The following is a 15,832-nucleotide window of genomic DNA, read 5'->3' as shown; positions in this document are numbered from 1 at the left end:
GCCGTCGCACGATCCCGTATGGCTCCGGATAGCTCTTGATGTGCCCCGAAAACGACAAGGTGCCCATCAGAACCACGGCAGGCACGCACTTGTCTAGTCGTGCGCCCCAAATTCTGTCGCTCACTGCATCACAGCAATTTTAAAATAACAGTTGATCGTGAGAGAACTTGCACAACGTTGGCGTACCAGGGCGCCAGCCCAGTATGCCACAAACGAAAAAAAAAAAAACAGGAATGTGAAGACTGCACGTGCACGACTTGCTATCGTTTTACCAACTCGTCAAACGCCAGCCTTTGTTAGCAGCCAGAAACTTCCTGGCCTTGTCCTGTGCCGGGGATCCAGCGTCGAGTTGATAGTGTTCCTACGCGAAAATCCATCTCGAATTATGGTCCAGAGAGAGCGCTGCACGTGCACCGCTTCAGCACCATCACCGTGCCACTCCCATGAGGCTGTTGCGCGTGAGTGAGGCCTCGTGAGCGTGCAGCATCTCCGAGATGTGGTGCCCCACGGCGTGCGCCTTGTGCCGCTCGTCCGTGAGCACGGGCCGGTCGTCCAGGAACACAAGCTTGGGAAAATGCGCGATCACGTACAGCCTGCGAGAAAGGAACAACCGGCCTCCATTGGTCACCGCGCGCGCTCCCCGCGAAGCTGCGGCCACTGATGGCTTTTAACGTCATAAAGCATCCTCTAGCGACACGTATCACTGCGGGCTCACTTCAGCGTACACACAACGCAGTTGACATATATGAAACAAGAAAAAAGCGATTATGGTCTGTATATGTGTAGACAAGAAGATAGGTGATCAATTTGATGCAGGTTTGCTTGAAAAAATAGAAAGATAATAAGAGAAAGAAATACACGACGAAGATAGCTTCGACAGCACATATACGGATTATTGTGGGCGACTGCCTTCGGTGCATTTCAGCAGCACTTACACCTATCGTTTGCAGTGTGTACCTGAAATTGCTTTTCGCACTTTCACGAATCTGTGCAAAGCCATGGAAGAACCTTTGCTCGCGCAGATCCCATAGCTGCCATCACGCGGCGCAACGTCGACGTTATGTTGGAGTTAACGTGCCCAAGTGACACGAAAGACAGAGTAATGGAGGGCTGGGCATACAGCATTTTGCGAAAAAGAGCTTCGATTATTTATACATGTGTACGTGGTGCCTTATGTGCAGGCATGCCGCGATAGAGTTGTGGCTTAACAATCAGAAGTTTTTATATGCCACAAACTGAAATGACTACAAAGGCGCAAAACTTGTGTCTCAAACAGTTCGTTTTGTGCGAAAAAAGTTAATCTGACATTTTTTTTTTTTTTTTTTTGTTAGCTTTACTAAACTAACTTGCGTTCTGACACTCCTGCACAGAAGTCTCTTCATGAGCATCCCTTGGATCAGGGCTGCTCTGAACTTCAGATATTCAAGTGCCTTAACTATTTTTAGGTTTCGGGCCATGTCGGGATGAAGAGAAATTAGCATTCAGGTTTTGCAGGCCGCGAAGCAATGACATAGCACTCTAAGCAAAGGAAACGTCTTTTCCTGACCCCTCCCTCCTCCTCACCCCTCCCGGGACACTCTTGACTGCTCTGTGTACTGCTCGGCCTCATTATTTGTCATCATCATGAATACCCCACGAGAAAAGGTAAATTCCGGCAGCTGTTAGTGCGTTGCAGTCTATGTTGAGCCGGAATGTGCATTTGAGGATCGGGTCAAGTTAAGACATTTTCGTTGTCACCAAATTCAATTCAGCATCAACGTTTTTTTACAAACGTCAGCTCTGCGTCCAAGCTAGTGCAGCGTCTATATGTATGTGCAGCAATATAACTTGCAAAGTGACATTATTTACTTATCGAGAGATCTGGCTAAATATGGTCCTCGTAGTCAATATATCTTCCACGACATATAGTATGTGTACGCGGTTGTTGCTAGGCAACTGTTAACAGGTAGGATCCATTTTGTAATGAATCAGTGAGTTCTTATTTCCGAAGAAGACGACGATGATAATTTTGTTTTAATGGTGCCAGGGAAGCTTTGATGAATAGCGTCGTAGCTAATGCGTTTTCGGTCTGCACGAGGCAGGGTCAAATACTTTTTTAATCATTCTACCAAGAGGAGCACGAGCGCTTTCCGACCATGGGCTTTCATTAAATGGATCGATGGTTTTTACATGACATTACACCGCACTTTGCCTAATACCTCAAGAGAGCGTGTGCTCCATTCTGGTCTTATTCGCGCATTAGTCTGCAGCCCGGCAACAGCGTGCAACAAAAAGACGTTATTTTTGGCAATGGCTGCTAACGGGCCTTATGCTGTGCACCGCAATCTCGCGCATTTTTCCTTAGAGTACTCTTTTCTTTGTAAATGTATTATAAAGCCGCCTTTAAAAATGGCACTGAAGTGCAATGACATTTACATTTTTCGCAGAAATGACAAAACGACTGCGTTTTATTTCTTTCCTTCCTTACATTCACTATCCTCCTTCCCTACTTGGATCACATTTATTAAAGCGAAAGCCTTTAATTCCTCATTGTTGTCAGCAGGAGCTGTCGGCAGATGCTGTCGGCAGCAGGTGTCACGCTTTCGAGAGAGATAGCCTTGTCTCCACCGGGAATCTCCATCCCTTGGATCCCCAGCCGAGCGGTTTACCAACTGCGCCATGTCCCGGATAATGAAACATTATCCATATATCCCCCTTGTGTATACCGTGAGGATAGCGGGATCCCAAGTGATCGATACTGTACCTTTAATATCCTGTAAACGAATTATAGAACGCCGGTGAACTTTGATGCGTTCAATGGAATGCTGGTAGTGTTCGACAAGGAGCGCGCCATGTACCGTCACCATAACGTATACCAGGCGATTCATGCATATAGGAAGCTGACCCCGCCGGGCGTCCGATCCAGGTGTCCGTGCGGCGCCTTTAATTTTTGGCGCTTCCTCAAACGCCGCACCACACAGCAAACAGAAGCAGACCCAGATGTGGAGGAGGCGTTAGTACAGCAGACATCGGCGGCATTTGAAATTGCTTTACATGATAGAAATGACGTAGTGTTTGTCACAATTCTCCACGGACCCATGTACCACGCCTTAAGGCAAGGACGGAAAGTGGGGGTGAAAGAAGAGAGGGAGCTAGAGGTGCCGTAGTGGATGGCTACGATCCACCGGGCTATAATGGCTTCCGCTTTAGCGCACCTTAGTGGTCGAAAGCGCCCTCTAGAATTGCTTTATTTCTTTCAAGGGCAAGACTTACACATGCACATACACAGATACACCCAGACGGACACGCGCACAAAGGCAGATATATGCAGGCATGTATAGACAGACAGAAACGTAGACAGGCAAACAGACACACAAGCCAGACACGCATCACATAGACACATAATAGATAGATTAGATTGATAGCCGCTGTATCTGTTTGCCCAAGGTTAAAAATTTCAATGCGTTCGAACACCATTCAATAAGTTTCGATGGCGGCGCAAACGGAGCATACATGTGTGCCACTTATAAGGTATCTTAGGAAAATTAGGGAGATTTTTCGAAGTATCAATAATACTTCACAGACGAGCATATAGCATATAAATGACAAGAAAAATTAAGCACCACAAAAATACACAGCGCTGCACTGAATAAGTAACTATTGAATATTTACGCATCAACCAACATATTTTGTGCCCTGCACCGAAATGCCAACAGTAGCGATCGTCACAAAATTCATGATGACTGTCCGACATTAGTTCAAGTGCTTTCGTATAGTAATATAAAACAGTAATAACAAGCGACTTAATTGTTAGCGCGAAGTCAGAGTACGCTCTAGGTCGTATATTCCTTGCCGAGCTGGGACGAGTAAAGTCAATCTCAAGTGCGTTTTTATAGCTTGCGGTAATTTATCCAATAAAACTACTGCTGGATGCCCCGTACTCTGCATCACAGTGCCAGTGGTTGTTTATGCAACGATTCAAACGCCGTGGGGAAACGAATATATCATGCGACGACTGTATAGCAACACACGGCTAACAGACGACGCGGTCATCTCCGTTCCCGGATGTACTGATCAACTCCGCCACCAGTGACGTGGCCTTCGCTCGACATGACCTCGACGTCAAAACGAGCGTGCCTCGAAAAAAAACTTCGAGGCATTGCGAATTCATAAAGCGCAAAAGCAAATGCTCTAGTTTTAAAAGCGTTAATGAGAATGGTAACCCCCGGCCATTCTTTTTGGCGCTCACTGACACTCACATTGGTTTCATATTAGCAGATTATTACTCAGGGTTTACAGAGACCCGTTAATCGCGTGCGCAGTTAACCTACTTCGACCACGTCATACGTCATCGAGCCATCTCTGCGTTCGCATGCCACACAGGAGTGGTCTAAAACAGACTACCTCGAAGACCCACACATCTGCGCAGCCTTCACGCAAATACCATGCCAGGGTCGTTCAGTGCGGCTAAGGCATTCGCTCCAAGATGGCGAAGTCTGATGCAGGGTCTTGGTAGCTCATGCGCTCCTCGTCGTGCAGATTTAAATAGCTTTTTTTTCTTTTTTTTTTTAGCGCAGCTTTGCAAATAACCTGAGGGGCACGTGATATGTTGTAGGCTTTGTTTATTTGAAAAATGCCTTTATCGGACGAACTGTCATTCGAATGTAACCACTGCGCCCATAAATCATATCTTGAGAACCTATCTAAAGAAATGCATTCTAGGATGGCTGCAGTATAAAGAGCGAAAATCTAAACCGGAGTTGGCGTTAACCGACTCGGCGCACAAACGGTCGTGACTTTGCTAGAGAAAGAAACACGCGCGTTTGGCGTCACGGCAGCACGTTCTTCTCGGCCTGTACGTCGCTTTAGGCCTCATCGAAAAGCGTGTCCACGTTATCTCAGCAAATGACGCGGACATGCAAGTGGCTGACACTTCAGCATCTGCGTTGACCGAGTTGTTTCCAAACAAACCGGCCGTTATTTCCTTTTTTTCTTTTTGATAAACTGTAGTGAGATGGATGCGAATACTTTGACAGGACGCCCGGATACGTAAGATATTCCGCTACGGTGAGATGACGCTCTTGATATGGGGACGAGAGAGGGCGACTGATTGATCGAACAGGAGTCGATAAAAACCACACAGTGATCGCTTAAACTGATCCCGCAGTAGTTCGCAGTTAGACGCTGGTACCTGAACAACGGTGAAAAGCTGCCGGAAGTACTGAGAGGCCGAATGAAAAATTGTTAGGATGGAACGACAGGAAGGAAAGGGGCAAGGAGGACAGCAGAAAGCTTAGCAGCTCCGGACCCGGCAACTATACATCTCCGGCATCAGCGAAGCACCGAGACAGGGAGGCGACTACTCAGATTGGCACTTGGATTTGGCATCCACTGGCCAGTCACCCTGAGCAGATCTGCCGAGTGAAAAGTTGCGCCAAAAACATTCATGCGCTGTAAATCAGGAGCTATGCTCAGGCTGGGTAAAAGTTTAGTTGCAGAATCTCCTGGTGTAAATGCAACGCTTTAGCAAACCATTAACACTCAGTAGGAATGAGTAGGCACGAACTAAACTGCGCATGTGCTTGTCGGTAAGTACAGATTCGTTCACTTCTAACAGCAGTGCGTAATGAATTTATATCTCAGCTCCACAGAGCGTCACACGGTAATGACGCTTACGCCGCTGTGCACCTGCAAGAAGCGTGTAAGGCTTAGAAGCAATCTTGACTCCTTTTAAATCAGAAAACATTACGAATGCATCCAACTAGCTATCTTCCAATTTCCTTTGTTCCGGCAGCTTGCAAATTTTAGAGCACATTATTGTGAAACACTCACTTTGTCGAATGTAATAGTGTGCTAAACGAGAAAAAAAAATATGGTTTTGAAAATATTTCTCTACGGTTACTAAATTGTTAGAACTTAGAAACAGTCTATGGCTTTTCTGCAACCAGTGGTAAACGTGACCGTTTCGACAAAACATAATTCAGTCGTTCGACCACAGGCCCACTGTAAACGCAGACATTTCCGAATTCCTTCTATCGTTCTTGGTCTCCAACTCGCTGGCTGAAATATTACCTGTTACAGGCATCAGTCTGTACACACCTACGGACAGTCCTCAGAATACTGAAGTGCTGTAAGACGTGCTTCATGTTACTGTAGTAGAACCCATTCGTTTTGTTCTGTTTATGAGTACTAAATAATGATTCATGCTAAGCTCTGGATTTTCGAAGACGACTGAGCCTTTTATAAGGTATTTAATAGCCAGGATGACCCAGCTCACATGGGTGCTTACACAAATAGCTCAAAGCATCAAATTTCAACGCCGGTGCTCAACCTTGCAAGAAAAAAAAATAAATAAAAGCTAAACAAAAAATAACATCAGCTTCAAATTTTCCTGCATAAGTTTTTGCACGCATGACTGCACAGGGCATACGAACATATAAATATCTGGGCATATGATTCCGTCTTGAGGCTTGAAACGTTTAGTCTCAGGACGGAATATTCCCATACGAGATGAGATATATATAACATGTATTAAAAGCATTTCTTGCTCCCTGCATACTCCCTTAGGTTTGCCCGCTTAGTGACTTAACTGCTGGCGTACATATCAGTCGCGCTTTTTATTACTCTGGTATTTCACGGTTCCTGTACCCGAAGAAAAAAAAAAAATCAAGCTGATTTAGAAAGTGTTCACGACAGGCGTTCAGATTTACTACAATATATACAGTTCATAGAACTCACCTATAGAGCTATTAAGAAAGCCGGTCCTCCAACAATCATCAATGTAGCAAAATTCTCACACATTGGGCTGTTTATTATTATTTTTAAATAATACTTTAATAGGTGCCATTTAGCAGCCGTTCCCTTCTAAAATCAGACCCACACAGAGATATGAACATACTAGACACCCCACAGAACAATGATTTGATACCAATATTTTAGGCACTTTTTATTCCCGTAAGCAGCGAGGTAGCCAACGATCTTGTGGACGGCCCCCTTTCTTATTGAATATCTCCCTGTCCTCAGATAGTGCTTCTAGTGCTGTAGCGTTTAGTTCGTTTTGGTGCAGACACTGATGCTGGTAAATCTCGAAACGTTTTGTGTGCTTGTTTACCACTATAGCTTGTATGTGCAAGAAATATGCTGTAACTGTACGCACCTGAGTTGTGCTCATACTGCCTTTGATTTTTTTGCTGCTGAATTTGCAGCTGTATAGCGCGCACTCCGACTTCAGGCAGTTCATTTGAGAACACGTGTTGAAAATATTTTGTTCATCAAACCTGCGAACGGCTATTGTGTATGATATGTTTATCACACCCCAACTGCTGCCACATCCTCCTCCTGAGAGGCTAGCTTAAATAATAAAACGAGGAGGACGTACACTTAAACTTTGCCTTAAGAGCAGACGCTATATTGTTTTTAACATCCCCTTGGATATGCGCACCTGTAGTTTGCGTTCTGCTCTGGCGTTCCGTTGTTGAGGAAGGAGGGGGCCAGCTCGTTCCCCATGAGGCTGAGCACGCGCAACTGCGGGCAACTCCTGGCCAATCCGGGCACGAACACGGTCAGGCTGAGCAGCCGGTTGTAGTTGAGCCACAGCACCTGCAGCGTGGGCAGCACCGGCACCACGCTCAGGCAGCTCAGGCAGTTGTGGTCCAGGATCACCGTGTGTAGGCGCTCGAAGTGCGACAGGAAGCGCACATCTCTGAGATTTATAGAAGACGGCAAAAACAGCAATCAGATAAGTGCACGAGGTTTCTGTGTGGAACGTAACTGAGCGAGTCGGTGAGAGTTTTTTTTTTTTTTTTTTTTTTTTTTTTACTCTCGAATCGAGATCGTATTTGCGGAGAGGACCTCTCTTCAGCCAGCCCATCCACGTATAGTGGACAGTCTAGTCGATACGTTGACACTAACTGTTGCTCTATGCAGTTGGTGCTGGCTGAGATCCTATTGAATGTACTAGGAAACATACGGGCGTAGACACAAGGAGGAGGCGTTGGAAGACAAGCACCGGCCAATGTAATCAGTCGCCTCTTGTGTTCCTCGCCTTACAGTAGCTGGTGCCCTTCATATGGTTATTCATGGATTTGACGGCTATAGGCCGTCTCGCTTAATTTTATGACGGCGTCACGTTTGAACCAAACAAGGAAAGTTCGGTTTGTGGGGTTTTAACGTCCCAAAGCGACTCAGGCTATGAGAGACGCCGTAGTGGAGGGCTCCGGAAATTTCGACCACCTGGGGTTCTTTAACGTGCACTGACATCGCACAGCACACGGGCGCCTTGCTTTTCGCCTCCATCGAAAAGCGGTTGCCGACGCAAAGATTCGATCCCGCATCCTTGGGAACCGAAGCGCCGTAACCACTGCGCCACCCCGGCGGGGCCAAGCAAGGAAAGTCTGTGCGTGAGTGCATGCTGCGGTAGCGGCAGTGCACAATGGCTAGTGTGCGATGCCCTTCAATTTAACGCTGTCCGGCACCGTGATGCTTTTTTTGTGTGTTTGTTAAGCGCTGCAGTAAACCGGGTCATCCGTTTTTCATTGCGGCAGCGGTTGAACGCAGCAGTAGCGGTAGAGTCCCATGCAGCGGCCAGGGCGACTATGAAGAACCTCTGTTCTGCCTTTCGCGATGGCCGTATTTTCAGTTATATACCTGTAATTGTAACTATGGACACAAGCGTACAGCGAAGGAACTATATACGGACAGTTGCCGAATTGGGAATGCAGTTCATGCGGAGAGGCTTTTCATTCATCGCTGCATTGATTTACCGTGCAGTGCGGTTTACTTCATATCGTGAATTTTTCCTCGGCAGTGCCTGTTTGTATTCCATTTTGTGCTGCCTTCGTGCACCGTCAAAGGATTTGAAGTCAAGCATGTATAGCATCGTGCGGACCGGTCCCGTGTGTGGCTCAGAAGTAGGCGCTCAACAACTAAGCGTAAAGACCCGGGTTCAATACCGGCCCCGACAACCACGCTTCGTTGCAAGCAATGCACAGGCGCCTGTAACACCTTGTTACATGGACAGCATTCACCGCAGTTACGCCGCTAACAACCGTTATCACAAATCGAGCTGGGCGACCTTGATTTGCAAACCAGTTGAGCGAGGAAAAGTAGGCGTCTATGGCGCGCCGGCGTCAGAGTGCGAAAAGAGTGCGATCTAGCTATCCCACTTCAACAAAGTACTTTGAACTCTAAACTGCGTTTCAAGAACGGCACATAAAACAAGCAGTGTGAGACCTTTTCAAAATTGTCCAAAGGGCGCTGCCATATTGGAGACTGCAGGCTGTGGTCATAACACAGGAAAAAGCTGCGGATTCTCCCCCAACACCTGGTTCTCAGCCCAGTCAAACTGGTTTCTCCAAGGGTCGTGAAAAGGTCTTCGACGGCACTTTTGCGCACCCTCCGAGTATATATACGTCCGGCGGTGCAGCAACATTGTACCGGTGCGGACAAAAGTAAACGGAGCACGCAGTTTCCTTCTAAACATTTTCACCCGCTGCATAATTGAAACTGGCAGTCGCGGTATGTGTGAACCGGTAGTAGACGCCAGTGCCCTTTCACTTGGATAAACATTGTTTTCTTATCTTCATTGCACAAGGCGTGGTTTTAATTGGAACAGAAAAGCGTGCTCCGTTAACTTACGTCCGTACCTGTACATATCTAACGCGTGTCGAGCAATTACACTCGTGCCGTGGAATGGTTCTCCCAGCTGGAATGCTGAACCCTTGTAGCTGTAATTTCGCACAGAAATGGTAATTGGACGTCAGTATTTTTATGCCAAATTCGTTTTGGGTAATTGGCAGATTCGATCAGAAAAAAAAAAAAGAAAATTGGATGTTGGCGCTATTCGTGCCGGCTGTGCGGCAAAATGGACCGCTATCCCAGCGCCATCTCGTTTTGTTTAGAGATGGCGCACAATGTTTTATGTACTGCTTGATTTCTAGTCGCCACGAGCGCGGCGGACAACAGCGCTCATCGTCCTGCCGTACTTTCTGGTTGTCGCTTTATATAAATTGTCATCGAAGGCACATCGCACAGCGCTTTGGAATTGCTCTGCGCTTGAGTAAGTTATTTACTCATGAAAATTCCTTGCTGAAAATCCCAATGTCTCATAAAATAAATATATGATCAATTTCAGCGACGCCTTCGGAGACGATGAGCTGCTCCGTACCGGCGGCAGTAGGATACGAGCAGAAACTTGCCTGCGTTGGAGTTATCACTCCTACCAACAACACGCTACAAGTCAGTTATCCTCAAGGAAGATTGTATTTGACAGTCGGCTCGTTATTTAAGAAAACAAGCACGTTCTTCTGAGGCTGGCACATTTAAGGTACCCACCATATCCGTGGCGCAGACAGCTTGCGGTAGGCAGTGCGTGGCAGTTTTTACGGCTGTGGAGGAAGTAAAATAGGAATAGCATATTCGAGAATCGGTCCTTGGTACGAAGCTTGTTTGGTTTACACATAGCGTTCATTACCAATCTAGCTGGAGAGCATTGCAGCAGAGCAGGAACATATATCACAGTCTAACTCTATCGTTGTGCGCCTTCCGCGATTACGCATTGCTGTCCCGAGGACGTTAATACCAAGAACGGCACTGATAACCGGTAACTGAGGAGCAAGGCCCATTTGCGATGTATAAAGCGCGCTAATGCACAGTCCTGTCGCAGCTGGCAACAGTGGGCCGGCGCAATGAATGCGTTTAGATAGTATCGCCCCCCCCCCCCCCCCCCCCCCCCCCCCCCCCGCGCCTTCTTTCCCCTCCCTTCCTTTCTTTGATTTCGGTAAAATGGTCTAAACACGAGCAACATCATATACGTCGGTCCAGTTGGAACATGCCGGCGTTGTTTGACAACTTAGCGGAGAGATGGCGCTTGTACCGAAATTTGCTGTTTACGTAAACGGTTGAACGCGTTTTTCAATAGCTTAGGATACTGCTATGTGCAAAGAAAAAATCCTTGCAGAAGTCTAAATATTTTCCTTCCAGCTGCAATCATGTGCCCGTCGACAGAACGATGTAAGGAATTTAAGGGCTGTTTATAGCGAAGCATGCATGGTTACCCTGATTGGCAAGTTGAGTGCGATTTGCTGGAGACTTCGAAAAGCCATCTGGTTTATAAGGTTTAATGTCCTAAAGCTAATCAGGCTACGAGAGACACCGTAGTGGAGGGCTGCGGAAATTTCGACCACCGGGTGTTCTTTAAAAGCGCACTGACATCGTACAGCACACGGGCGTATTGCTTTTCGGCTCCATCGAAAAGTGGCCGCCGCGGCCGGAGTGTTATCCCGCACCCTTGGCTACCGCAGTCGAGCGCACTAACCACTGCGTCACCGCAGCGGGGCGAAAATCATTCGTCCCTCCCACGCTTCTTCATTGGTCCAGCGCTCTATGAACAACAGACAGAAATTAACCGCAGTTTGCTTGCTCTTCATTAAAGAGCAAACAGTAAAAAAAAACAATGATGGTAGTGCATGAAGAGCCGATTTCCGGCTGCTCAGATTGCCGCGAACATAGCCGGCATGCAAAGGCGACGGATGCATAGCTATGCCGAGGTTCAGAGCTGACAGCTCGCCCCACAGACTCTTCCACACACGCTGAATTGTGACAGTTCTGAGCAATCTCCGTGCAACTATGTGCCCTCGACAAACTGCTTCATGCGCCGTGCCATAAGCGTCGCCCACATTGACCTGACTCGGTGCTGCTATCTCATCGTTGCACCTACTTCCTTCTGTGTGTGTGTGTGTGTTTTTTTTCCCTGGTGAGGGAAGGGGGGGATTGCTTTACCTTATCAGTCGGAACTCTGGCAAGAGACTCTCGATGATATATACATTTACTTCTCTTGTGTAACCCACAGTTTGTTTGTTTCTTTATTCCTTGCAGATGGCAAACGAGAAGACACCTTCAAGATACGCATTTCGCTTTCAGCGATCCCTGTGAAGCACCTGTTACAACACCAAGAGGCTGAGATAACTTTCTTCCAGCAGGAAAGGTTGGTTTCTTTTGTGCAACCCAATCGGGAAAAACTACGGAAAATTTTCTGATGTTACGACAGAATTTGTGTGCTGTTTTTGACGGGAAACCTGTTGTGACAACAGAACATTCTGTAATAACATCAGAAATTTCTGTAGTTACAACAGAAAAGTGCTACAGAACTACAGACAACAGAAATATACTACAGAAAAACTACAGAGCTACAGAAAAATCTGATGTTTACGACAAAACTACAGGATATTTTGTCGTATTTTTGACACAGTTCTGTAGTTTTTTTTTTTTTCGACTGGGAAATAACTCTACAGCGTGACTGCATTGGATGGCGTGGCAGTCAACATAGAGGCCCTAGCCATAAGACACGTGAATACGTAACAAGCGAGTTTGAAATGCAGAAGTGTTTGTTCGTGAAAAATAAACGAAAAAAAAAAAAGTTGTGGTCGGCATTTCCAGCGGTAGAATAAAGTGGTGACAGTTAAGGGGCAAGAAAATTCGGCTGGCAGGCAGGAGACAAGAGAAATAAAACTAACAATAAATACATGGAGATAAATAATGGCTATTTTAAAAACTAAAATTCCCACAGTCGTAAGTTTATGAAACTCAATAATATTAAAAAAAATTAATTGCATCTAAGCCTTTGTAGCAGACTGGCGTATATATGTGTATAGTTTACGTAACACTCCGCTCACCACAACACACCAATTCACGTTCCATGAACCCACGTCGGCAGGTGCACAATCTTCGCTCTCATGCTGACACACGCGAAAATATGTCCGAGTTGCACAGAACTGGAGCCTAAAAACAAGCCACGCAAGTGGGGGTGCGTGGAATTGTGTCGTAAAATACAATTCAGTTCGTTTGCCACGATTATGGCTTCCACAGTTTATTATCTCTTGTTGTCGTTTCTAACTCTTGATAATCAGAAAGCTGTGTGCGCATCTAAAAGTCACTGAACTTAAAACGAATTTCAAAAAAATGAACTTCGGCATATTTTTAACGTTTATTTTCGATTTAAACCAAAACCTCACTCCTAAACACACGGCAACAGAAAAACGCGTTGCCTACGCTAGCAAACAGTTTTGCTTTTATTCGCAATCCATTCTCCTCTCCAATCTTTCTCATACGCTCGTCACTGTGCACCACGAACAAAACGAACGTTCAACAAAAGCAAATAGGACGGCCACCAGCCCACCGGATAGGGGTAAGTCTAGGCTTTGCGCACATGGAGTCATGTGCAACCGCGTGACTTCGTAATCTTAGTAAACATATAGCAGGCCTGTTACTGTTGCAGCCCAGGCAACGCATATAACCTGTCGACGAGGAGGCCGGAGTGAGTGGGCACCAGAAGCGAGTTAACTACCAGGTTCAGCCCCCTCATCAATGCCCACCATTATGAGCGCCAGAGTGCCCATTAAAGTATCGTTAGTCATGGCACGTGGCAGGTATGACAGCGGGCCTGCCGGTCGTGAAAGTGTTCGCAATGATCGCCTCTTGTATGCTCTAGACTTAACTAAATGCTTCTCACCGTCGCTCCGTTTCTTTACATAAGTATCGCATGCGGCGATGGCTATCTCTCCATTGTTTCGCGAGCCGTTGATAGCAGACAAAGTTCCCTCGGAAAGGCTTTGAGGCAGGTGATGTATGCAACGCCACGTTGTTGACGAGAAACCCGTGCCCTGCCACACGCCATTTTAGTGCTCCTCAAGGTCCTAGGCTTCATTTATGTTCTGCATAACAGCGCGGGGAACACACGTGCAGGTCATCGACAGCATATTCGCTTTTCGATGGAGGCGAAAAGCAAGGCGCCCGTGTGCTGTGCGATGTCAGTGCACGTTAAAGAACCCCAGGGGGTCGAAATTTCTGGAGTCCTCCACTACAGCGTCTTAGCCTGAGTTGCTTTGGTACGTTAAACCTCACAAACCAAACCAAACCAAACCATATTAGGCATGGTACTTGGCACTGATTTTTTGGTGGAAATAAAAATTGAAATTGATGTTTCGACCTACATTGATGCTCCAGGCTCATGGCGAGTGCCACTTAATTAATCAGGCGTCTGCAGTTGCGTTTTTTTTTTTTACTCAATAGTGAGTGCATTAGAGAGATGGCCACGTCATGAATGTACTCCTAGGCGGCCCATGGGTGTCATGAACACACATGCTCCCATGACCCTTTGGTGGCCCCTGGCACCAGACGATCACTAAACGTATTCTTTCAATTTGGCAGCGCTCTCAAACTTTGGCCACTCGTGGCACTGCTGTATAAGCCGTTAACATCCATAGCGAAGCGGTGAATAGAGACAAACTGTACGATGCAACGTTCCAAAGCGACGCACCATGGTTTCGAGGGACGCCTTGGTGCAGGAGGGCTGTAGTTCATTTAAGCCACCCGGCGTTCTTTAACGCGCACAGAGATCGTGCAGGTCTGCCGTGGCCTGGATATAAACCGCGACCTTGGGATCAGCAGACGAAATCCAAAAGCGCTGAACTGTCGCATTCAAGGATATGGTTAAATGATATCAATACTATTCGCCTGGACACGACGTGAGTCACATGCATGTTTGCAACATGTTCACTCTCCTTTCACATGGGACAAGCATTTTAAGTAGATAACAAAACAGATTTTAGGCCGCAATTCTGTTTCCATACTATTATCTTGCCTATGTATGTTGCATTGCTCCCCCTCCCTGCTATGCAAAAGCCTGCGAACTAATCGCTGTTACGGCAGTGTTACGCCAGTGGTAGTCAACACTGATGTAACAGTCGCAGATGCCAATGATGAAGGGTCAAAATAATTACCCGGAAAATCAATCCTTGCGAAATACGGGCCAAGGTTATTTTAGTATACACGCCAGCTATTGCAAGCTCCCATGGCTTCCGCGAAACGATTGCGGCAATGATTGGCAAGGTGCAAACACGACACGAAGCAAGGAACGGATGCACGCACACACTTACGCGAGTCTGTTGTGGCTCAGGTCTAGCACTTCCACGTCGGCGGTGTACTTTTCTATGAGGCTGTACGGAACTGTCGTCAACTCCTCGTAGGCCAGGCTGAGCTGCTTTCTCTTCTGCGCGTGCAGTCCAACCACCGCACCCGGTTCAGGCGGCGTCGTCCGGCCGCACCGCCTCTGCACTAGCCTTGGCGATGACTGAGCTGCACGCATGGCTTTGCTTCGACTGACCCTGCCTCAATTTCGCAGCAACCTCAGTAGTCCGAGAACGAAGTTTGCCGGTTTCCCGTACTAAGCCGCGAAACTGTGCGTCAGTTACGACTGTCGAGGCATCCGCTCTGCTCCAGGGATAAGAATGAATCCACAGAGAGGTCGTTGATAGGACAGGCAGCCGCGTCGCAGCCGAAGCGAAGCCAGCGTTAGGCGTCCTGGTTTCTTTTTGTTTGTTACGCTAACCCCGACGATTCAGCCATCAGCTCGAAGCGGATGATGAAAGAGACGGGCGTTGCAAGCTCGGCGACCGTGCCCACACGGTGTGTTTTGGACCGAGATAAGAGAATAGATTACATGCGAGCTTCGGTCAGATAAGAAAAAGCTGGCTCCTGGCATCCCGTTATCAGTCAACCCGCATCGAGTGGTTTTGCTGGATTTCTACTAATGCTACGCAAGGGAGCCCCGAAAAAATATCGGTCTTTGGGCTTCCTCTTGACCCTGCTCTGCAGAAACGTTACGAACGCCCGGACATGAACCTTATCTGCATGTCCCTTCGTGTCCAGCCGCGTTTGACATGGACCGCTCACTCATTGATACTAGATACATAACACGCGATTTCCTATAATCTCTCCCCTTTTCCAGCAAGCGCCTTATCTGGGTCGATGACACAATGCTGCTCCAAGTTCTAGTCTTATTAAGGGATTAGATATG

The 15,832-nt window shown here is 47.0% G+C and overlaps 1 protein-coding gene across 1 annotated transcript; it reads right to left on the bottom strand.

Moving 5' to 3' along the window:
• Window positions 1-216: 216 nt before the first annotated feature.
• LOC146185779 (leucine-rich melanocyte differentiation-associated protein-like) lies at window positions 217-15,448 on the bottom strand. The gene is made up of 3 exons (XM_084606704.1): window positions 14,913-15,448; window positions 7,421-7,681; window positions 217-593 (listed from the first exon to the last, which is right to left on the bottom strand). The coding sequence occupies exons 1-3, from the start codon at window positions 15,119-15,121 to the stop codon at window positions 428-430; spliced, it is 636 nt and encodes a 211-aa protein (XP_084462830.1). The 5' UTR covers window positions 15,122-15,448; the 3' UTR covers window positions 217-427.
• Between the last annotated feature and the right edge of the window lie 384 nt (window positions 15,449-15,832).

This window comes from Amblyomma maculatum, chromosome 6 (assembly GCF_055883805.1).
Source record: "Amblyomma maculatum isolate TAMU_Amacu chromosome 6, ASM5588380v1, whole genome shotgun sequence".
Lineage (NCBI taxonomy): Eukaryota > Metazoa > Arthropoda > Arachnida > Ixodida > Ixodidae > Amblyomma > Amblyomma maculatum.
The sequence above is the reverse complement of the archived record's forward strand: the minus strand, read 5'-3'. Positions and strand labels throughout refer to the sequence as shown.